Source organism: Mauremys mutica, chromosome 2, assembly GCF_020497125.1.
Source record: "Mauremys mutica isolate MM-2020 ecotype Southern chromosome 2, ASM2049712v1, whole genome shotgun sequence".
In the NCBI taxonomy this organism is placed as follows: Eukaryota; Metazoa; Chordata; order Testudines; family Geoemydidae; genus Mauremys; species Mauremys mutica.
In genome coordinates, this window is record NC_059073.1 from 115,839,151 (window position 1) to 115,863,973 (window position 24,823).

Below are 24,823 nucleotides of genomic sequence, written 5' to 3' on the forward strand. Positions count from 1 at the left end.
TTCTCTTTTAAGTAGTATCCCTTGGGGGGAGGAAAGGGGGGAATCGCACCTGTCTAGGAGATGCATTATTCCTGTACCAACATTGCATAAGTATTCTTTGAGGAGTCATACTGCTTCTCTTATTCTCCCTATGCAGAGATAACCTTTCCTACAAATGTTGGTGTAAACTGTATTTGTAAGTCCTTATAGGTAAGTAAATCTATCTGAATTAATTTGACTGGATCCTCACACCTATGCAGCAAACAAAATGAGAGTCAAATAAGCTTGTCTTGACTATGAAAAGTGGTAGAGTTTAGGATGGCTTTAGCTCATAAATTCCCCAATTGCCTCCAATCTCTTAATCTGACTTAATACCTAGGTTCCCTGTCTTGTCCAAAATCCCAAAATATTTTTATTCATTTCACAGATTTCTCAAAGTAAGATTCCCTCTTACACTGGACTCTCGCTCTTGCACACAAATATTTCTATATCTTCAGATTCTTATACCTAGGCGAGTCGTTCCCCCCCCCCCCCAATTTTCATATTATTAAATATATATTACAATTCTTCTCTGACTTTACTAAGATTATAAGGACAGGACTGTCCTTGTTCTGTGTTTGTACAGCACCTAGCACAACAGAGTCCATGACTGGAGCTTCTATGATGATACACATCACGAATAACAATCTGATGAGAATATATAAAAGACCAGTTTTAATTATAGTCTACATTACTCTCCAAAGAAGAGATGTGTCCTCATTTTTTACAGTTTTTGCAATCTTCTCTATTATAACACTATTGTTTTAAAATATCATGACATTCAAGTACTGTGAGCCAGGAAGATGTGAACCAAGAACATACTTAATACATAAGGAAGAATTCAAACATTCTTTAAAAAAAACATTGAGGAAAAACTCTATTTAAAATTGACGCTTCTAGTACATAAATTCCCACTCTGTATTGTGTAAAAGCAAGGAAGCGGTCAGTTTCTGGATTTCACCCTTTGAGTTCTTTCTTGGTGTAAGCATTCATACCTGTGGATAGCTGATTTGTTCTGGAATATACTGATCACTATATATACACACATATATTAACCTAATACTACTTTCTATGAGCTTCCTTCCCCCCACACCACACCCCACCCCACCCCACCCCACAACTTCAGTGGCAAATACTGTCAAAACCTTTGACTCAAAGCCTATTGCTAATTGCTACTTAAGCTTTCTGCCTTCAGGGGATAAGACGAAATACTTCAAATGAACAGCAGTAGGAACACCAGTGTTTTAACTACACACATTTTAAGCTTTTGTTATTGAAATACTCTTTTTAAAAACAGACTTTAAGACTCAAAAGAAATTGTCATACTATAGCTCTTCAATTTTCAGTGATAGAATTATTGTGGTTGCAGTAGCTTATGGAACTGCACACAGATGTCTGCAGAAGACTGTACAAACTATGGTCTGGATCCTGCAAACATATAGACAAAAAAACACCTTCACATGTGTAAGTAGTTCTCAAAAACAGTTGCAGAGTCAAGCACCCAAAGTCTAGAAAATGCCAGATGTAAGGTTAGCTATTCTATCTGTGGTTGTGCCAGACTTCCTATGATATATTGGCCATAATGTATATGTGAACTAGGGACAAATTAAGTCTCAAAGAGTCTCAGTTTAGGCTTTTCTTAACTTTTGAGTGCTTGACTTTGTAACCTTATCATGCTTTTAATGTAGTATTTTGTATGTAATTATTTATTACTATTAATTAGCATTAAAATTGAGCTCTCCTTCCTTTGCCTCTCCATACCCCAGTGCTACTTAGGAAGACTCAGACCCCACTGCCCAATGAATAATTTTAAAAAAAGTAAAGCCAAGATTTTCAAAACTAGATATTATACATCCAGTTATGGGGGGAGGGATAGCTCAGTGGTTTGAGCATTGGCCTGTTAAACCCAGGGTTGTGAGTTCAATCCTTGAGGGGGCCATTTAGGGAACTGGGGTAAAAATCTGTCTGGGGATTGGTCCTGCTTTGAGCAGCAGCTTGGACTAGATGACCTCCTGAGGTCCCTTCCAACAGGGCCGCCCAGAGGATTCCAGGGGCCCTGGGTCTTTGGCGGCGGGGGGCCCTTCCGTTCTGGGACCCGCCGCCGAAGTGCCCCGAAGACCCGCGGCGGGAGCCCCCCGCCGCCGAAGCGGGACCCGCCGCCGAAGTGCAGCCCGGTCTTCGGCGGTAATTCGGCGGCGGGGGCCCCCCGCCGCGGGTCTTTGGGGCACTTCGGCGGCGGGTCCCAGAATGGAAGGGCCCCCCCGCCGCCGAATTACCGCCGAAGACCTGGCTGCATGTCGGCGGCGGGTCCCGCTTCGGCGGTAATTCGCCAGTGGGGGGTCCTTCCGCCCCGGAGCAGAAGGACCCCCCGCCGGCGAAGACCGGGAGCGAAGAAGCTCCTGCGCCCTCTTGCCCCGCCCCCTCTGGGCGGCCCTGACCCTATCCACCCCCCCCAGAACACCCACAATCCACCCCCCCATTCCCTGCCCCCTGACCGCTCCCCCAACCTCTGCCCGCGCCCTGACTGTCCCCAGGACTCCCTGTCCTTAGCCAACCCCCCTGGCCCCAGCCTCTTACCCCCGGCTCCCTCCTCACCCGGAGTCTCAGCGCCTCGCTGAACAGCCGCAGCGTGTCTCCGGCGGGGCCCGAGCTCCATCCCGCTCAAAGCCGCGTGGTGAGGGGGCGGGGCTGGGAACTCCACGCCGAGCGGAGGGAGCTGAGCTCAGCCTGGAGCTCCCGGCCCCGCCCCCTCACCACGCGGCTTTGAGCGGGGCGGGGCTCAGGGGCCCCGCCGGAGACACGCTGCTTGATGCGCTAAGGCTCCAGGAGAGGGGCGGAGGCGGGAGCCTCAGCTGTTCTCTTGGGGGCCCCTGCGGAGCCCGGGGCCCATTGCCCCCTTTGCCCCCCCCTCTGTGCGGCCCTGCCTTCCAACCCTAATTTTCTATGATCTAAGTGTTGACCTTTAAAACTTCCCTAGCTCTTCTTTCCTCCCAGCTCTCCCTATCCCTGTCTCTCTTCGAAAAGTGTGTTTTTCACCATTCTGAGTAATTTTAAAAGATGGATTATCCACTCTTAAATGTTTCAGGGAGGAGGGGAATCTTTAAACAATACCATGCACCTAAGAAAGCAATTTCTGCAGGCTTCCACTCTGGCCTGGTCTTGCTGTGAATGTAGACTGCGCGTCTACACCGATGAATGCCAGGCAGATGATCTTTATGAGAGGTATCTGTCGGTGGAGTCCCTCAGAAAGCAGGTAAGAGCTGCAAAAGGAGGTGGCTTGTCTGCGTAGCAACCAGGAGCACAAAGTCTTCATTGACAGGACATATGTGGAAATCTCTGGGACAGAGGATGCTAGCCAGCTAAGGATGACTACAGCAGCACCAGAGGAGGAAGGAGAACTGGCTCTTCCAGGGGAAGGAGACTGTTTGTTGGCCACGTCAGGCAGTAGACAGTGGTGACCAGATGCTCAACACAATTAATATTAACGGGTGGGGAAGGGAGGAATGCAAACAAACAGTGAAGAAACAGGTTAAAGAATATTTAGATAAGTTTGATGTATTCAAGTCAGCAGGGCCTGATGAAATTCATCCTAGAATACTAAGGAACTAGTTGAAGTGATCTTAGAACTATTAGCACTATTATTCTTTGAGAACCCAGAGGTCTCAGAGGACTGGAGAAGGGCAAACATAGTACCTATCTTAAAAAAAAACAACAAAAAAAAACAAGAGAACAAGGACGACCCTGGGAATTACAGATCAGTCAGCCTAACTTTGACACATGGAAAGATACTGGGACAAACTATTAAGCAACCAGCTTGTAAGTGCCTAGAAAATAATAGGATTTTAAGGAATAACCAGCATGGATTTTTGAACAAATAATCATGCCAAACAAACCTAATTTCCTTCTTTGACAGGGGTACTAGCCTGGTGGATTGGAGGAAAAACACTAGATGTGATATATCTATATTTTTAGTGAGGCTTTGACACAGTCCATCATGACATTCTCATATGCAAACTAGGATTATATGGTCCAGATTAAATTACTATAAAGTGAGTGCACATCTGGTTGAAAGACAGTACTCAAAAAGTAGTTATCAATAGCTTGCTGTCACACTCAGAGGACATACCTAGTGGGATCCTGTAGGGGTCAGTCCTGGGTCTTATATTATTCAATATTTTAATTAATAACTTGGACTATGGAATAGAGAAAATGAGTATAAACTCTGTGGATGACACCAGTATAGGAGGGGTTGCAAGCACTTTGGAGGAGGAGAGGATTAGAATTCAAAATGACCATGTCAAATTAGAGAATTGCTCTGAAATCAACAAGATGAAATTCAGTAGACAGTTGCAAAGAACTACACTTAGGAAGAAAAACTCAAATGCACAACCACAAAACGGGTAATAACTGGCTAGGTGGTAGTACTGCTGAAAAGAATCTAGGGATTATAGTAGATCCCAAATTAAATATGAGTAAACAATGTGATGCAATTGTAAGAAAAGCTAATATTCTGGGGGTGGATATGACACTCCTGTTAATGCAAAACCTGGGAGGTAATTGTCCTGCTCTGATAGGCATGGTGAATCCTCATCTGGAGTAATATGTCCAATTATGGGCTCCACATTTTAGGAAAGATGTGGATCAATTGGAGAGACTCCAGAGGAGATCAACTAAAGGATAAAAGATTTAGAAAATGTGAGCTGTAAAGAAAGGTAAACATGCCCGGTTTATTTTTAAGTCTTGAGAAAAGATGACTGAGGGGAAGGTGTTAAGTGTTCAAATATGTTAAGGGCTGTTATAAAGAGGATGGTGATTAATCGTTCTCCATGTCCCCTGAAGGTAGGAGAAGTAATAATGGGCTTTAATCTCCAGAAAGGGAGATTTATGTTACATATTAAAGAAAACTTTCCAACTATCATAATAATTAATCCCTGGAATAGGTTTGCAAGGGAGGTTGTGAAATCTGTGTCTTTGAATGTTTTTACGAACAGGTTGGACAAACACTTGTCTGGTCCTGCCTCAGCACAGGGGGTTGGACTTGATGACCTCTCGAGGTCCCTTCCATCCCTCCATTTCTATGATTTACTCCCTCTTGTGGAGTCAGGGGCACAATGGTTTAGTTTTTCCATAGGAATAAATACTAGCAAAAGGAGGAGTGGGGTGGGTGGTGGAGCACAGTGGCAGGTGGTATAAAAGGTAGCGGGAAGAGGTGAAAAGCTTAGGTTGCCAGAGTTTCTGTGCACATATGACTTACATTCTGCAGAGATTAAGTGTGTAGGATCTGTGTAGTGTAGCTAGTGAGAAATAACCATAGCTGTCATGCAAAACAGTGTGTTGTGAGTGGTTACTGATAGTTGTGATCTGAACATTGCACAGGGGTTGACACACTTCATGGTTGTTATTGAATAGTAACATCAATAATTGTCATTCAGATTTTCAGCCAATCAGTATTCAGGGACTTGCATAACTGAGTGTTTTCACTGTAGTCAATGCTAGCATCTCTGTGTTTTGACTGACTGAGCTCCTAAGCATTATTTAAACATCTGGATTCCGACTCACTCTTTACTTTTCTCTACATTAGTATGCCTGCTGGGTGCTAGTGCTCAAGTCTCATTTCTTTTCGTTTGTTCCTATAATTAAATCTCCAATAAAAAGAATATTTTAAAACAAAGTGTGTTCAATGGCACAAGTAACAAAGCGAAGAGGGGTATTCAAAACATTGGCAGGGTTTCCCAAATGGAGAACACCTGCATTATTAGATTAGAATTCATCTGCTTTGGGTTTTTTAGGTCCAAGTCCACAATAAAGGTAAAGGAGTAAGATTTAGCTGAGAGGTATCCAGCACACAGGTAAGCCTGGTTATTTGATGCATTAAGCACATATTTTAAGACACAGATTTTTTTAGATCAACTTGCAACTTAGCTTTAAGGATATATTGTGATATTTAAGATATACATTTTGTACTTTAAGTACATTTTTATCAGCTGCATTATATATTGCAGAAGCTTTGGTTTGTATCATCACTCTGAGGTGACTAGATTGATGTGCACAGAATATATCATTATATAAGGACTAAAAGCAACCCCAAGTAATGAGGCCAAAATGCCCTACTTCATTGTGAGAAATCACCTTCTCTAAACACACATTTAAAAATAGTATAGATCTCACAGGGAAATACTGTTAATATAGGACCTAAGCCAATATTTTGTAAACTTATGCATATGCCCCAATCTCCCATCATCAAAAAGTGGAACAAAAAAGGGGGAACCATGTAGGGGACACAGATTCCTTAAATGCAGGGCTTAATGTGGGGATATCAGACCCCCCCAGCCCTGTTTCCCATTTCCCTCCATCATTTGAGTTTGCCAGCTTCTGCTTAGAAGTGTAGGCCTAGAGCCAGAAGCTTGCATTATAATCAACCTGACAGGGATAAGTGTGGTTCCATTACTCCCACACTGCTTTCAAAACACCAGATGAAAAAAAAATAACAAGTTCTTTTGGCAATGCAAAAAGGAACACTATGCTTTATATCCATGTGTGCGTGATCTAGGGTGACCAGATCACCCAGGTCAAATATCAGGACGCGGGGGGGCGGGGCGGGGGCAGAGGGGGAAAAAATGGCGGCAGAGCAAAAAAAAAAAAAAAAAAATCCCCCACACCCGATTCCTCCTCCCTCCGCAAGCGCTGGAGGGAGGCCCGGGAGACTCAGGGGAGCACGGGGCCGGGGTGAGTGTGAGTCCAGCCTGGCCCCGAGCAGGCAGGACTCAGGGGCGGTATCTGGAGGGAGAGTACGGGGTGGTCTGTGGGGCCAGGCAGCGGCTGTTCTCCCCACCTGGGCAGCAGGACTCGGGAGCAGCCGCTGCTGCAGCTCCCACTGCCGCGGGGGGAGGAAGCGGCCGCTGGCCAAGCTCGGCAGCTGCGGCTCTGGCGCCCACGAACCCCCCGAGCCCGGGCCTGCTGCGGGGACCCAGCGCGCACGCTGCGCATACCCAGCCCCTGGCCACTCGCGTCTGGGCTGGCTGCCCAGCTGGTGCAATCCTGCGGGCGGCCTCGGAGTGGGGGCAGCAGGCCCCAGCTCCCCCGCATCCCGCTCGGGTCCTGCAGGGGAACGAACGGGGCTGGGCTGCCGATGCCTCCGCCACGGGATTGCACCAGCTGGGCAGCCAGCCCAGACGCGACTAGCCAGGGGCTGAGCGCAGTGTGCGCGCTGCCCCGCAGCAGGCCCGGGCTCGGGGGGTTCGGGCCCGGGCACCAAAGCCGCAGCCGCCGAGCGCCACGTGCTTGGCCACTTCCTCCCCCCGCAGCAGTGGGAACTGCAGCAGCGGCTGCTCCTGAGTCCCCTGCCCAGGTGGGGAGAACAGCCGCCACCTAGCCCCACGGGCCGCCCCCCTACTCTCCCTCCAGGTACCGCGCCCGAGTCCTGCCTGCTCGGGGCCAGGCCAGACTCACACTCACCCCGGCCCCGCACTCCCCTGAGTCTCCTGGGCATGGCGTGCTTGGAAAGAGGCGGGGATTTGGGGAGGGAGACAATGGGGCAGTGAGGGGGCGGGGATGGGGGTGAGGATTTGGGGAAGGATCCAATGGGGGAAGGAGGGGGCGGAGTCGGGGCAGGGGAGGGTGCGAGCCCTTCGGGCTCCGGAGCCTTTGCTTGTTTGTCCAGTGTCCCGACCTAACATTGGTCGGGACGCGGGACAAACAAGCAAATATCGGGACAGTCCCGATAAAATTGGGACGTCTGGTCACCCTAGCGTGATCACTGCACTGATAGGTCCCTGGGCTTTTATAATTAATGAATGCTTGGAGTATTATCTAATATTAGTGATGTTACTTGTGATAATGTCTGACTCTACAGTTTCTGCTTTTTTCTTACGTGGAGGGGAAGAACCATGAAGGTTACAGGTTTTTAGTAATAAGGTGCAGTCTTTGGAAGAGATGTCTAACAGAGGCTGTGACCACTTATTGTATCTCAAAGAGCCTATGGCACCTTTTTTGCAAGCTGAGGCTTGTTAACCAAGATGTCTTGGTCCAATTCCAACTTTGGTAATTGCTTTCTGTCTACTTAAGTTCCCTGTAAAATTTTAGTAGGAAAAAATTATTATTTGCTTGCTGACCTAAGTTCTGTATAATACTGTTATTAAATAGTTGATACATCAGAAGAGCTGTTTGCATTTTGCTGTGGATATCAGTGTAAGTTTGTAAAGCAATATAGGATCATTAGAGTTGTTATAATGATTGTGTTTAAATATTTAACAATTTGCTTAAAATGTTTCGGCACATTTTGTCTTGGTCACACAATAACCAATACAAGAATCCAGCTTAGTGAAAATAGTGCCTACTACAGCAAAAAGATTTTTTTCCCCCTTTCTATTTGGAAAACATTAAGGATGTTTGTGTAAAGCTCTCAGGATAAGTGAAAATTAAGGTTTCATGCACCCTTCTTAACTCTTCCCTCTTACATGTATGCAGTTTGACTTTGTCTAATTATGTGATGTAATATTCTCTCAAAGACAAAAAAATGATACATCCCTCTAACATCTTAGATATGCATGGGTAACATTCCACTATGTTGTACTACTGTATTTATGGGTCCATGCATCATTTACATGTGGGAGACAGGAACTGAATGAGGCAAGGGATCTTATGGAAGGACAAACTTAATTGTATTTCCTGACTTAACTGTGCAAATCTAATGGTCTTTAAGAGGTTTTTTTTTGCAATTGAAGTTCCTTTGTATTTTACAGAAGAAAAAGGCTCTATCCTGCTCAATGTCAAAAATTAATAAAGCAGATTCTCTTTATTGATAGGGTGGCCTGATCCAAAGCCCACTGAAGTAAACATGCATGCATTCTTCAGTCTGGCAAAGGAGCCCTGCTCTTTTCAATGTGTACCTCAGCAGACATAGATGTTCACTGAGCACCTGAGTTAGCCTCTCCAGATGTGTTTCCTTTGCTTAGAACACTGGTGAACGTGCCTAAAAACTAGTATCCAAAGTTCTGCAAATGCTTATCCTGGGATTTTCAAGCACTAATAGCTTTGCAAATACAAAACTAGTTTTCAGTCTAACTTTCCACAGCTCTTCTGTTCTATAGTTTATTTCCCAGTCAAAGTTCTAACCCCACCATTTTAGCACAAAAACTGTTTTAAAAAAAAAAATCAACCTCAAGAATATTTTATAATGGCAAAAACGTTTGGAGAGGGGGAAAGAGGATGTTTTGTTCTCCCTCAAAAAATGGCTGAACCACCATTTTTCCCTCAAACATTTGCAAAGAATGTTCTCCTTAGGCCACAAATGAGACCTGAACCTTCTAGCCAGATAAATGAAAATTTCAGGAAGTTAACTGCAAACAGCGATTTAATAGAAAACCACTGACATAACTTTTCACTGTAGATTTTCTAGCACTTCAGCTATAATCATAGTTAGTAAAACTGAGTTTTAATCCTACTTATTGAAGTACACTAGTTTATGGGTAAACCCTCTTGATTCATTTTGTCCTTATGGCCTTGGCCTGCCAATCAGATCAGTATTTTTGACCATGGTATTGATTAGTTAGTTGCTATAATGGCATTTTACCTCCAAGAGGGAATGAAAAGGCTTAAAGTTCCTCAGCACAGCAGCATTAGTTGGAATTATTAGCATCTTAGGGTACGTCTAGACTACCCACCGTATCGGCAGGTAGCGATCGATTTCTCGGGGATCGATATATCGCGTCTCATCTAGACGCGATATATAGATCCCCGAAAGCGCTCCCGTTGACTCCAGAACTCCACCAGTGTGAACGGCGGTAGTGGAGTCAACAGGAGGAGCCGCAGACGTCAATCCCGCGCCGTGAGGACGAGAGGTAAATTGATCTAAGATACTTCGACTTCAGCTACGCTATTCACGTAGCCGAAGTTGCGTATCTTAGATCGATCCCCCCCCCAGTGTAGACCAGCCATTAGTATGTCCATTACTGAGAGAGCCTAGGGCTGACTAACTCCAGCCCCGCTCTTACCAGTTGAGGATGCTACAAACTATAGGACTGAGGTAGATAATACTAAGCATTTCTTTACACACTTTTGTAAGCCCTTTATTTATTTTAAATATTTTTCTGCTTGAATCCTTATTGTATATAGTTGTTTAAAATGCTGTTCATTTTAGTAATAATATTTACATGAGGCATCACAGCAAATGTTTTCATAGTCTAAATTTATAATTTTTCAATATTTATTCTGATATTTTCAGAAATAAACATGGTGTCTGATTTGACTTTTCAGGGCCTGGTCCTACAGTCATGTAAGTAACTTCCCACTGACATCAAACGGCAAGGTTCAGGGGCTTACAACTTGACCATATCTGGGTAAATTTTCATGGGAAAAGTAGAAGACCCAAGGACTATCCCCCTGCCAAATTCTAAGCTCCTGCTACAAAGCAGGGAGACACTAGAACTCTTCAAAGAAACAATTGGGGAAAAAATACAATTTAACATTAGCATAACTGCAATTTTTCCTTAACCTCATTTTTTAAAAGGGCAGAACTGCTTTTGCTGAAACTTTCCAAAATTGTTCAGCTTGAGGCAGAGGGCAAGCATGGAAAATTTCAGCCCACATGGCTACGTTTGGCAAAGTTTATATGCAACTGAAAGCAGGGTATTATAATTGAAAATGTTAGGAAATCTTAACTACAAGTGTCAGTAACAGCTCTGCTTATGAGAGACTGAAGGTACTTCTTACTAGCTGAATAATATCCTGGGCTGATAAACATTTCTACCTGCAGCCTTGAGTCTATTTCCAATAAATGTATCTGCACATATTTGAGGTTAAGAGTGTTACCGTCTTGCAATGGACATCTCAAATGCCACAAAGAGACAATTTAAAACTACTTGGCGGAGAGCTTTTAAAGACTTACAGGTAGATGTTAACAAGAAAATTATTAAACAAAATTAGCACCTATTTCTAAATTTGATGGATTACTATTTTTTAAAGTAAACTCACAGGTTTACTTTAAAGATTAAATTTTAGTCTCTGCTCATTACTGTCTGACAGACTCATAGTGACATCTGCTGGAAGAAACTTAAGATCCTCAGATGAGCAGCTGCAGATGTTTGAACCTGAAATTACGTAAAAAAAGAAAAGCTTATGGCTTCTCACATTCTTTTCTTTAAACGAGAATGTTATTCACATATAATCCTGCCCTGTGTAAATCTTGTATTATAAATTACCACTAGCCACAAACACTCTATTCACAGGTCAGAGGATGTAGAGTTAGAACGCATATTACATACATTTAAGCTGAGCAAATAATCCTGTTAATTATTATTTTTAAAAAATCTTCCCTGGAAAAGAAAAAAAGGTCAATTTTAGATTCTTCTAGATTATCAGTAATAGATTTTTTACTGAGGTTTTCATTTATTTTAACCTTTTCTATGCAGGTATGCTAAGAATGCAGAATAAAACAGCATTAAACTAATCCAGAGCCTTGAAAATCAGTTTATGAACTACTGTGATAAATGACACACTGCTAATTAAGTTGGAAAAATCTGATCTTTAGAAAGGCTCATGTAATATTGTTTGAAAACTACAATTCCGTGTATATAACATATAAAAATATCTACATTACAGTGTGGAAAGCAAGAAATATTTTTAGGATGAAAGCTTTCTGCATAGAAACTGCTCACAAATTCTTCTCATCACTGGAGTGTATTGCTAAATAACTTGTATAATGCAGCTGGTGATTTACTTAAGACTGCAAACTCTTACACTTGTGAGTAGTTTTATTCAGGCAAGCAACCTCATTCATATGCACTTGGCAGGATTAGGCCTAGAATGTTTACAGTTCAGAAGAGATACAAATTCATCTTATTAAAAAGACTGAAAAGTAAAAACAAACATGGTCTAAAAGGATATCCCCAGTTGGATTTTGTCACACTAAATGGTTCACTTCTGCTGACAGCTGAATTCAGATATTAACATTCCTTACATTGTAACCCTTGGGGACAAGAACATTCCATGGATCAGAGGATGAAAGGTAAAATGACATGGGGATGGTTTAGAACACAAAAGGTGAAATCAAAAAGTATTTACTAATACCCAAATGATGACAAAACCAAATACAAAGAACACTGTTAAAAGCTCTGATCCCACAGAGTCTTACCCAGCAAGGGGGAATCTCACTCTCGCTCTCTTCTAATGAGCACTGTAGTCCTGTAAATTCTTAAGTGTAATGACTGCAGTGTCTCAAGTTGTTTGAAAAATGGATTGCATTAAGTGTGTGCACACAATAAGGAAATATCTACAACAGCTTTCTGTTCCTTTTTCTATATGCTGATATTAAACTGTGTAGTACTTCCAGGTGAGAATCAACCTCTTTCTGATATTAGCTTAAAGAACAGGGCTACTCATACTGGTATCAGTGCTGGTATTAGTAGGATAACATACGTAGTAGTAAACTTTAACTGTCAGACTCTTAAACAGCAAGCTAGTAGTTTCTTTAAATGCCAAACCCTAATTTCAGCTGATTAACCCGAGGAAAAACCTACTGAGTTTTATTGGAGACAACAGCTTAGTTAAGTAGGCATCAACAAAAGACTAGACATGTATACGACCAATAAGGATATGCATTATTACCTATGCCAGAACAACAAATTATAACATGAGACCTATAGCCACCCTGCTGCTTCAGGACATAAGCGAACAATTAATTGCCTAAGGGACAGATGAAATTTCCTCTATGACCAAGTCATTTCACAATTGTCCTTTCCTGGATTTCTTGCACCTTCCTCTAAAACAGCTGGTATTGGCTACTGCCAGAGGAAGAATATTGGGTTAACTGGACCATTGGTTCCTATGATATAAACGTGCCACTTCTAACAATCAGTCAGCTCTTTGAGTAAAAAAATAAAAGCATGCAAAGCTGTCATTTATTAAAGTAAAAAAAACAACAACATTTGACACAAATAAAACATTCACCACTGAAAATCAAGGTGGTGGAAGGTGAAAGGATCAAATAATACTGATGTTGTTAGGTGAAATCAGATGATTTACACTTCTCCAAAGATAATAAACATGATTCAATCACTATAAAAGTGCAAGCATAATGCTATAGTTTAGATGTATTGGAGTATCAGATCTTACTGTGCGGCATAAGTATTAAGTTCTATTAAAAATAATTAATCAATTTTAAATAGTGCTGCAGTATTATACACATGTAAATGTACATGCAAGGTGAGGTGATAATCTTTTTTCCCCAACTTAAAAATGGTACTGTTAGTAAATTCTATCTTATTAAGCACATGATACTAAATTATTTAGGGTAAAATTTTCAAAAGTGCTTAAATGACTTTGGAGTCCAAGTTCCATTGGCTTTACATGATCAGTTACTGTAAACGAACGGCGCTAACTCAGGTTAAATATCAGAGGGGTAGCCATATTAGTCTGGATCTGTAAAAAGCGACAAAGAGTCCTTTGGCACCTTATAGACTAACAGCTGTATTGGAGCATAAGCTTTCGTGGGTGAATACTCACTTCGTCAGATGCATGTAGTGGAAATTTCCAGAGGCAGGTATAAATATGCAGGCAAGAATCAGTCTAGAGGTAACCAAGTTAGTTCAATCAGGGAGGACGAGGCCCTCTTCTAGCAGTTGAGGTGTGAACATCAAGGGAGCAGAAACTGCTTTTGTAGTTGGCAAGCCATTCACAGTCTTTGTTTAATCCTGAGCTGATGGTGTCAAATTTGCAAATGAACTGAAGCTCAGCAGTTTCTCTTTGAAGTTTGGTCCTGAAGTTTTTTTTTGCTGCAGGATGGCTACCTTTAAATCTGCTATTGTGTGTTCAGGGAGATTGAAGTGTTCTCCTACAGGTTTTTGTATATTGCCATTCCTAATATCTGACTTGTGTCCATTTATCCTTTTATGAAGGGACTGTCCAGTTTGGCCGATGTACATAGCAGAGGGGCATTGCTGGCACATGATGGCGTATATTACATTGGTGGACGTGCCTCTGGAAATTTCCACTACATGCATCTGACAAAGTGGGTATTCACCCACAAAAGCTTATGCTGCAATACATCTGTTAGTCTATAAAGTGCCACAGGACTCAGAGGTTAAAGACTCTTATTTTGTAATAGACAGAGGTGAAGCTTAATAATGTGGTTCTTCAAAAGATGTCGTCTAATTTCTTCCACAGAACAACATAGGCCTTTAATAAAACAGAGCAAATGGATTTTCAACAAGACATAGGCTCTTAAGTGACTCAGGCACTTTTTAAAATATTACCCTCAGTAAACAGAGGTAAATATCAAGTATATTTCCCAATTTCCCACCTCTACTGGAGATTCTCATATTAATTTTAAAATGTTTGTTTCATATGTAGTTTTGCTTCTGTTTTTGCTCTGGATCAACAAGAACACAATAAAGGCTGAAGAAAGCGGCTTTGGAAAAGAAACAAAAGGAGGTGAGAGATGTACACCAACCATTTACTACTTTTGCATGCCCCAAGGGGAGAGTTCCTCTACATTCTTCATGAATTCAGGTAGAGTGGTTACATACATCAAAGTAATTCTCTCTCTTTTGTTTGGACAAACAAAGACTAGAGAATATTGATGAGAAATAAAACTTAACTGTAAAAACACAAAACTAATAAAGGGTTTAAAAAACCTACGATGAAATAGCAGCAATTAAATGTGCAAGCAGAGAAAAAAACTTGGCATATAATCAACATGCATTTATTTACTGATGCAATCTTAACATCTTACAGTGCATACCCAAAGCTCACAACCTTGTCTAGAGCCCTGCTTTTAGAAGGTACTATATGCTTGTATAACGCTGACAGACCCTGCTTGTCAGCAGGTGGGACTGAACCTGAGACCTCTGGAGCTTAGTGCATGAGCCTCTACCACATGAGGTAAAAGCCAACTGGCTGTTAGCTAAGGCGATAGAGCAGACTCATTTTCTCTCTCTCTCTAAATGGTCTCAGTGCCACTAGATGGGACAGAATACCACACTCAGAAGATGTATGGGTTACACTTGCATGTACTGGTACACAACTCCAAGGGTAGATATGTGGAGTCAGTTTCTTTAAGGAGAAACATTTTAATTGTTCCCCAAAACTTGCATTGTTTTCTCCGTAGAACAAAGAGCAAAATATACATGTCACTCTACAATATATAGTACATACTACTACGAGGGTAAATTTTGATATACATTAGAACTTTTACAGAGATTACTAAAAAATGTTCAGGTCAACTTACGTCCGGGACATAGATATACATGAAACACAGTGACAGATCCTTGCTATGTCTCGTTAAAGACTGGGTATCAAGTTTTCTTCCCCGAAGAGACATAAGCACTATCTATCTGGGTGCTTTGTTTTCTCTTGGTATTTGGGCACCTATTAATGATTTTAGCAGTTTTTGGCAAGTGGACGCTTCAGATCAGGCTAGGATTTTCAGAGGAGCCTAATGGAATTAATGTCTAAATCTCAATGAATTTCTTTTTTTTTTTTTAAATCCCAGTAAATTTAACTATAGCATTTTAGTAATTTTCTTGCAAAAATGTTGTGCCCTAATACATGCTAGTGAATTACTATGTAATCTGTTATAATTTAAATAATAATTTAAAAATAACTTAATTGTCCTGAGTACTAATGATGATTGTAAATCCAAAACCATAACGTTACTACTATAAAGGGAGATATTTAACAATGCAAACATAAACCTATCAATCACTTAATTTTTTTCACTCTAGTGAATAGAACATCCCTGGTCACCTATACTACAAAAGGCCAAATGAGATTATGATAGCTGCAGAATGGTATTTAAAAACAAAAAAAACAAAAAAAAACCCAGTTCCGCATTTTTTATTTTTTTTAAATTTTGTGTGGAAACAGGAACAATTTTATTTCAAATGTTCAAAGTGAGAAATAGATGTGAATATGTAATGGCAGCATATTTTCTGTGGTACTTGTTTTTGTACTTCAATTACTAAGAGGACTAATTCATGAATTTTGTTGTCAAATAAGTAAGATTACCTTTGTTTTTTCCTTGTCTTCAAAAGGAATAAATCAATTATTGCTCAGAAAGGGCAAATGCCGCTTCCTTTGTACTTAGAACATTACTGAGTCATACCAACTGAAGAACATTGAGTCGCATTCTCAACATTATTAAGAATTAAATTCAGGCTGATTCACTTAGTCTGCTATTGGTTGTCAAGTGGGAGCATGTGGATTAATCTATTACCCTTTCTTCTTTCAATAAACTCTTCACCACTTTTCTCTTTAAAGCCTCCTCCACAATCTAATAAACTATTCAATGTAAATATGAAAAATATACCGAAGACAAAAATATGTCTGATCCTACTGCAGAACAGATGGGTGGGCAGATGAATTTCACCACTACACTGATGAATTTCTAGAGCCAAAACTAAGTCCTAAAATAATGTCCTGTTTTACCTCTCAGAGTTGGCTAGTGCTAGTGAACCAGCTTATTCAACTAATCAAAATCTGCAGTGTCCCTAATTCTCCATTTCTGGAACACACTCAAGCTCCTACCTTCTTCCAAGGGCAGCTTTGAGTGTCTTAGGAATATAGGATTTGGTTCAAATTTTATCAGTTGTTATAAATGCCTTTTACTGATGTTCACGTTATTATCGAAAAAGTAAAAAGAGTGAAGGTGGAAAAGCGGCAGAATTTTTAACTGAATATCACCCACCCAGTGATATACGCAATCACTGCTACAATAGCACAGTCTTCTTCTGCATGCAGCACAGTGACTGCTTGTTTGCTTTCTGGAATGAGCCGCACAAAATATTTACAGCAACATGTTCGTAATTTGACCATTTTATTGCAGATTTGACATTTGGTCCAATTTTTGTGAGACTTTTGTATTAAAATTTGACATTTTTTAGCAAAATTATTTTCAGTGAAAAATGTGAAATTTTGTGATGTGGAACTGCATGTTCTGCAGGAAAAATTATGTTTCTGAGATATATTGAAGTCTTGTAAAACTGGTGATATTAAACTGGGTAGCATTTTTTGAACATTTCCCAGCAATGGACTTTTAGCAAATGCCATCCCTTTTTTTGGCTTATGTGTCTTTCTAGTACCTTTTACTCTCTGTCATATTTTTAAGGTGTCTATCACACTGGCATTTACTTCTAACAGAAGTCAAAGGCTCTGGGTGAGAAAGGCTAGATACGTGAGATGACAGAAAAATAAATCAATACAAAAGGTGGAGTAAAGAAATGAAGATTTAAAATCCTTACCATATTCTTCTCCATCCTGGTCATCTATTAAGCCTATTGAAACTCCTAAATCCATACATTTCTTGCTGTGTGCCTTGGACTTCATATGTTTTGTCAAGTTTCCTTAAGAGAAAAACAAAAATGAATTACTCTTTAAATATACACATATGTACCCAAGATTGTCACATTCTGCATATGGATCTACACTGATACAAGCACAGTTATAGGTATACTTTGATTTTGTACATAACCAGTTCACTCTTCCCCACACCCAGATAAGCTGCCCATAGTTATCAAATATTTAACACCCTGAACCAAGTGTCACAAAACCTAACTTGTAGGGACCTAGAAAAATCACTGGAACAAATACTACAATCCATAATGCCGGAGTTAGCTGCCTTGGCTCCGTATACAATGAATGAGGGCAGAAAGGTATCTAAGAATGAGATACACAAAAAACAGCATGGAGAGCTGTCTAAGCTAGCCAATGGAAAATGCGGAGGAGAGGGGTGTCTCCTAAGCCCCATCCCTCTCAGGGAGGCACCTATCTCTGCTTGCCTAGCACAAACAGGAACCCCTCTCCTGGAGTCATATTGCTTATGTGGCTAAGGTGTTTCTTGCAAGAATGAGGTAGGGACTTGCCACTACCACAGCGGAAGAGCCTGTTACATTAATTTTGATTAAATAAATGGGCTCAAAGAATTAAAGGAGTTAACATGACCCTGTCACTGTCCACCATTAAACAGTTTTAAACCAAATTGGGGGTTTGGTATACTGAGACCAACCAGTGGTTGGGATTTTGCCACCTCCACTGTCTATGTTATCTGGGTCCTTCTTTCTGGCCTCGCTTGGTCAGAACGTCTCTTAGGATTAGGATGACGAAGGCCCAACAGTGTCACAGTGGACTCTGGGTCCAAGGAGATGGTGAGGGTGGCAACCATGATGGTGAAGCTCACTTCTTCCCCTTTTTTTAGTTAGCAATTGTGCTGACGCTCAATTTTCACCCCCAAAGTCTTTTCTTTGACGAGCTCTAAAAGGGAGTGATGGATGGAATAGCTCGTCCCCTCATTACTTTGTACACCAATTAGCCCTAATTTCCAGTCTCACACTTCTCTTGTTTACCAGGAATGATCTTAACATAGTCCTAGTCCAGGTTTCTCAAACAAGGGTCACCGCTTGTGTAGGGAAAGCCCCTGGCAGGCCGGGCCAGTGTTTACACCTGCCCCGTTGGCAGGTCTGGCCGATCGTGGCTTCCACCGGCCCCGGATTGCTGCTCCGGGCCAATAGGAGCTGCTGGAAGTGGAGGCCAGTAAGTCCCTCGGCCCACGCCGCTTCCAGCAGCTCCCATTGGCCTGGAGCAGCAATTTGGGGCCAGTGGGAGCCGCGATCGGCCGGACCTGCAGACGGGGCATGTAAACACACTGGCCCGGCCCGCCAGGGGCTTTCCCTACACAAGTGGCGACTCCTGTTTGAGAAACCCTGTCCTAGTCCATGGTAACGTCAGTAGGTCTTTTTGGTTAGACTAAGTCTTTCAGTCTCCATTTTGTACCTTTTCCCATCAACATTTATTTTTGTGACATTTTATGAACTTTCATATAAGAGACTTGCCAAAAGCTGCATCAGCTCTGGACTCAGTCACAAAAGCGTAATGCTGGGAAAACACTTGTACTGAAGATGATGTTGCTGTCCTGCAGAGATCTCAAAGATATGTTTTTCAGCAAGGCTCCTGAGGTAGATTGAACACTGGTGGAATGAGCTACAACTCTTGGAGGGGGGGTGAACCTCCGAGGCTTCATAAGAGATTAAGATACATCCTGCAACCCATTTGGATAGTCTTTGGGTGGAAACTGTTTGTCCTTTCATGCATTCTGCAACTGAGATGAAAAGCCTGAGTGAAGCCCTAAAGGGCCTAGCCCTGTCTAGGTACAAGTCAAGAGTTCTACTTGCATCCAGTGTGGGAAAGCTTGATTCTTCTCTCTAAGACTGAGTCTTAGGATAAAACACCAGGAGGTGAATCTCCTGGTTGATGGGAAACCTTGGGAAGGAAGCGAGGGTGCAGATGTAGAGTCATCGTGTCATGATAGAACACAATATACCATAGGTCAGCCATTAGACTCCAAGCTCCCTTACCCTCCCGGCTGAGTGGATGGCTATGAGAAATGAGATCTTAAAGGGACAGATGAAGGAGGGAACAGTTCGCCATAGGTTTAAATTGGGGTTTCCTCCATGCGATAAGGATTAAGTTGAGGTCCCATGGTGGAGTTGGTTCCTTGACAGGAGGGAAGAAGTTGAAGAGGCCTTTGATAAACCTTGCTGTGGTTGGGTGAGTAAAAACTGAAAACCCTTTGGCTGGGAGGTGAAAAGCTGTGATAGTAGTTAGGTGAACTTTGCTGGAGCTCAATGATAAATGTGAGTTTTTAAATTGAACAGATAATTGAGAATGTGTGGCAGACAAGACTCAAAAGGAGCTGTACATCTCTGCCCACACCTTCACTTCTGCAGGTACATTTTCCTTGTTGTAGGTTTTCTGCTATGAAGCGGTACCGTTTGTACCTCTGGGGAGCAGTCTTGCTCGCATGAAAGACCCCATACGCTTATTTCTAACAGCTTAGGTTAAAAACTCCCCAAGGCACAAATTCTCCCTTGTACCATGGATTAGGTAACACTGCCATCACCAAGTGATTAGACAAAACTCAGGGAAAGGACCACTTGGAGTTCCTATTCCCCCCTAATATCCCCCCAAGCCCTACACCCCCTTTCCTGGGGAGGCCTGAGAATAAACAAGATGAGCACCAGACCAACCTTGGGTTTTTTTTTAGGACACTAAAAAAACCCAATTAGATTCTTAAAAAAACCCAGAACTTCATTAGAAAGAAAAAAGGTAAAAGAAGCACCTCTGTAAAATTAGAATGGAAGATAATCTCACAGGGTAATCAGATTCAAAACACAGAGGATTTCCCTCTGGGCAAAACTTTAAAGTTATAAAAAGAAAACCAGGAATACACCTCCCTCTCAGCACAGAGAAAAGCACAAGCCAAAATAAAAGTAAGCTAACGCATTCCCTTGCTAGTACTTACTAATGCTAATGGAGTTGGATTGCTTGCTTTCTTGATCTGTCTTTGGCAAGCACCCAGAACAGACCAAAGCCTGCCCCCCCCCATTTGAAAGTATCTTGTCCCCTTATTGGTCCTTTTGGTCAGGTGCCAGCTAGGTTACCTGAGCTTCTTAACCCTTTACAGGTAAAAGGATTTTGTGCCTCTGGCCAGGAGGGATTTTATAGTACTGTATACAGGAAGGTTGTTACCCTTCCCTTTATATTTATGACAATACCAGAGAACTATCTAGTAGTCAAGCTTTAGGTGAAGCGCTGAAAGATTCAGATGAGTGATCAATCCCAACTCTTGGGTGAGGAGGTTCACTGTCAGAGGAATAAAGAGAGACAATCACAGAGACAAGTGGGTCAGCTCCGGGAACCACACCCATCTTGGATAAGATAGTGCTAAGAGGATGGCTACTAATTTTTTTTGTTTCAATTTGTTAAGAACCTTAAGTAGTAAGAGAATTGGAGGATAAGCATAAAGCAATACATGAGGCCAAGGAATGACTAAGGTATTTCTTGTCAAGTTGTGGAGGTGCCCTCCCCTCGATCAGAATTGTCTGCACTTCACACTGGATGGAGTTTTGAAGGGATTTATCAGTGGATGGCCCTAAATAAGATATCTCTCGGAATACCTTGTCATTCAGCTCCCACTTGTGGTCGGTGTCTCCAGAGGGAATCTGCCAATATGTTCTGTAGTCCCAGTAGATAAACTGCTGAGATTTGCCCACGGTATGATATTGCACCAGAGTTCCATAGTTTTATGGATTTGGTGCATAAAGACTAGGATCTTGCTCCTCCTGGATGACTGATAATACACTGCTATTCTGTTGTCCAGCATGATCCTGACTGGGTGGCCCCTGTTGTGGGGTAGGAAGTGCTTGCAAGTGTAAAGAACCACTCTGAATTCGAATACGTTGATATGAAGTATGGTCTCCCAAGGAGTCCATCTTCCTTGCGCTGTGAGGTTCTGGGAGTGTGCGTCCCAGCGTATCACCAAAGCGTCTGGAGTGATGGTCCTTATAGGAGGAGGCTGCAGGAACTGAACTCCCACACACACTTTTTGTGGCTCTTTCCACCAATTTAGAGTGTTGAGTACACTCCAAGGAACTGACATTCGTTCCAACAGACTGTGCTTATTCCGGATATAGATGGTTCTCAGCCAGGTCTGAAGACACCAAGAAAGTACTGTTGCTAAGGGTGTCACAAATGTACAGGCTTTCATATGGCCCAGAAGTTTTAAGCAAGCCCATGCTGTGGTTTGCTGTATCTTTGAAACAAGGTTGGACTTCAAGGTAAATCTGTCCTTGGGCAAGTACGCATTGGCACTGGAGGAGTCCAGAGTGGCCCTGATGAAATCTGTGTTATCTGGGTATGAAGGTAGAATTTTTCAGGTTGAGGTAGATGCCTAGTGAATGATAAAGAGCTAGGGCTTTGCCAGTTACTGCCTAAGCCTTTAGAAATGAGCGACCTTTCGGGAGTCAATTGTCTAGGTAGGGGGAGATGATTATTTCCATCTAGCAAGATGGACTGTGGTGACCAATAACACTGTGGTAAAGACCTTGGGCTGGCAGAAAGGCGATATGGAAATAAGCATTCTAAAGGTCAAGGGAAATTAACCAATCTCCCAGATCCAGAGAGGGAATTAACGTTCCTTAGGGGTTATCATTCTGAAATGCTGAGCACAGATGAAAGTGTTGAAAATCCTGAGGTCCAGAATTGATCTCTGTCCTTCAACTCTCTTCACAACCAAGCAATACCCAGATTAAAACCTTTCTAGATGAAATCCAGTAGAATAAGTTCAATCGAGTGCAGTGTTAGGAGAGATTATACCTCCTGTCTCAAAAGATCCTTGTGAGAATGGCCCTGGAGAGGGATGGGGAAGAAGGGTGAGGGGGTGGTAAGGAGCTGAACTTGATGGAATGGCCTGTGAAAATCAACTCCAGGATCCAACTGTCTGAGGTGATGCACTCCCATGAAGGTAGAAAAATGGGACAGATGATTCCCATAAGGATGGTAATGGTGGGAGAGGGGGAGGTGCAGTGTAGAATCCAGAGTAGATGGCAGTTCGTGGCCCTTGATCAATAAGTCAAAATTGGCATTTTGAGGACATCACTGGTTGGGAGTTCACTGAAGAGTGCCCTTTCTTAGGGAACCTGGGCTTCTTCCTGGCGTGGGGGGATTCAGCTGGTCTCAGGGGCTAGTAGTGGACTGGACGAGACCACTGAGCAGTCTTCAACCTGTGAAGACACCCACCTGTGGTGTCACTAACCAACTTGCATCCCTCAAAAGGAGGGCCCTCAACAGTATTTTTTATCTTACGGAGGAGGCTGGAAGACTGCTGCAGCTATGGAAATTGCAGCTATGTCAGTGGCCTCGAGCAAAGCCTGTAGAGGTGCCTTAGCAATTGTCTGGCCTTCTGTAATGAGGGCCTGAAACTGTCCTCTCTGATCCTGAGGCAAGTATTTAATAGTTGAGAAAGAGAATAGTTTTAGAAGTCATACTTCACCATCAGGGCTTGGTAACTGGGTATTCTGGACTGCAAAGAAGCAGATGAGTATCTCTTGTGACCCAGAAGATCCAGCCACTTCAGCTCCTTGTCTGATGGTTTTGAATGGAACTGGTGTTATCTGTTCCTCTCGTTTGCTGTCTCAACAACCAGAGAGTTGTTTGTAAGGTAGGGAAAAAAATACTCTGAGCCTCTGAGTGAAACATCGTATTGCTTGTCAGCCCATCTGCAGGAGCTGGAATAGTAGCTGGAGCTTGCCACACCTTGTATTACTTGGGCTAATGAAGCATCACTGATGGGCAAGGCGATCTTGTCCTGGGGAGATGGATGAAAGATGTCTGATGGAATGTTGGGGTTCCTGTATCTCCTCCACTGAGTTTGTACAGTGTCCACTATATGTTTCACCAGGTCTTGAAACACCTTGAAATGATCACAGTAAAACGGTGGAGGAGCACTTGTGGGAAGGTTTCTTCCTCCTCAGCTAGTACCTGCTCCTCAGTGAGAAGTATCGTGGAAGCAAGGCTCAATAACATTTTGTTGCTCCTAACATGCTCTCTTACAAGATGGGACCCAATAGAAGTGGTCACCATATGGGTCACAGGGGTTCCAATATGCTCACTGAATTGGGACAAAGTAAAAAGGGAAGGGCCCATGATAGTCCTCGCCAGGTCTGTCTTCTGTCTTCTGTTGTCTCTCTCACCAACACCTGGTCCAATAAAAGATATTACCTCACTCATCTTATCTCTCTAATTTGGAGGGGATGTGAGACTCCCAAAGGCTGCGTGAATGTTCATCGCTGTGGAGAAAAAAAACCTATGGCAGGTCTGGCAGGGTTTGAAGCCTGGGGTGTTGGGCATAACCCATACTCAGGCCAAATAGTGAGGACAAAGAAAAGTGATAAAGGACCATATCAGACAAAAAGAGAGGACGAGGAGAACTCCCCTCCAACTGTGCTAAATAATGGAAAAATAATAAAACACAAGTACCACTATAAAAATAAGGTAACAAATAAGCGAGAGGTATACAAAGCAGCATGGCTAGAAACCAAATAAGCGAGAGGTATACAAAGCAGCATGGCTAGAAAATGGATATTGTGATGCTCCATGTCAAGCTGCAGGCAACGGAGAAGGAAATGGAGTGATGGCAGGTCCACTCCTCCCTATATACCCTTGCACTGGGGCATGAGGGTGTTTGGGATGCAGGCATAGACCCTGCTGATGAAAATCTCTGACAACCTGATGTGGAGCACCCATAGGAAAACTACTCAAAGAAGAAACTGTGGTTATAAAAATTATTATTACTATTGACTGACTTACACAATAACTTTCCAAGTTTCCCAGGTGCTTTACAGAAATACAGGTTATGTACTCCATGTGTGGAGGTCAGTTCACCAGCCACTGAGAAGCATCCTCTTCTTTTGATTGAATCATCATCATCATCATGTTCCTATTACGCATCTGGCATTTAGGGCAGTGACGAAGCTCCTCCACTCCTGTCTGTTTCTGGCAAGTCTTTCAATGGTTCCCCAGCTGTGCCCCAGGTTTTTCCAGCTCGGCTTCCACAGCTCTTCCCCATGTTGTTTTCGGGCAGCCGCATTTTTGCTTGCCTTCAGGTGTCTATCTTATTGCTACTCTGGTGATGGAATTAGTTTCTATCCGAAGCACATGAACGATCCATCTCCAGCGCCTCCTGGCAATGATGGTGCTCAGATCCTCTTGGCTGCACTGCATCAATAGATCTTGGTTTGAGATTGTTCTGGGCCAAAAGCTACAGAGGATTTTTCTGAGGTAGGTTGTATGGAATGAAGACAGTTTGGATATGTCATACTTTCTTATTTCCCAGCATTCTGCACTATAAAGTAGTGTTGAAAGTATGCAGCTCATGTAAATGTTTCTACATTGGTGAGACCATAATCCTCTATCTGTACTGGTAATGATGAGGCAATATTAAAGGTCATAATATCTGTCTTATTGCAATTGATTTTCA

At 42.5% G+C, this 24,823-nt stretch overlaps 1 protein-coding gene across 3 annotated transcripts in view; it reads right to left on the minus strand.

The window, feature by feature from the left end:
- Positions 1–24,823, minus strand: part of HIVEP1 (HIVEP zinc finger 1) — a 193,531-nt gene that overhangs the window by 8,092 nt on the left and 160,616 nt on the right. For all 3 annotated transcript variants that reach the window (XM_045005283.1, XM_045005284.1, XM_045005285.1), the window contains one exon: positions 17,253–17,354. In XM_045005283.1, coding sequence (XP_044861218.1) covers positions 17,253–17,354 — 102 coding nt within the window. The remainder of the gene's footprint in view (positions 1–17,252; positions 17,355–24,823) is intronic.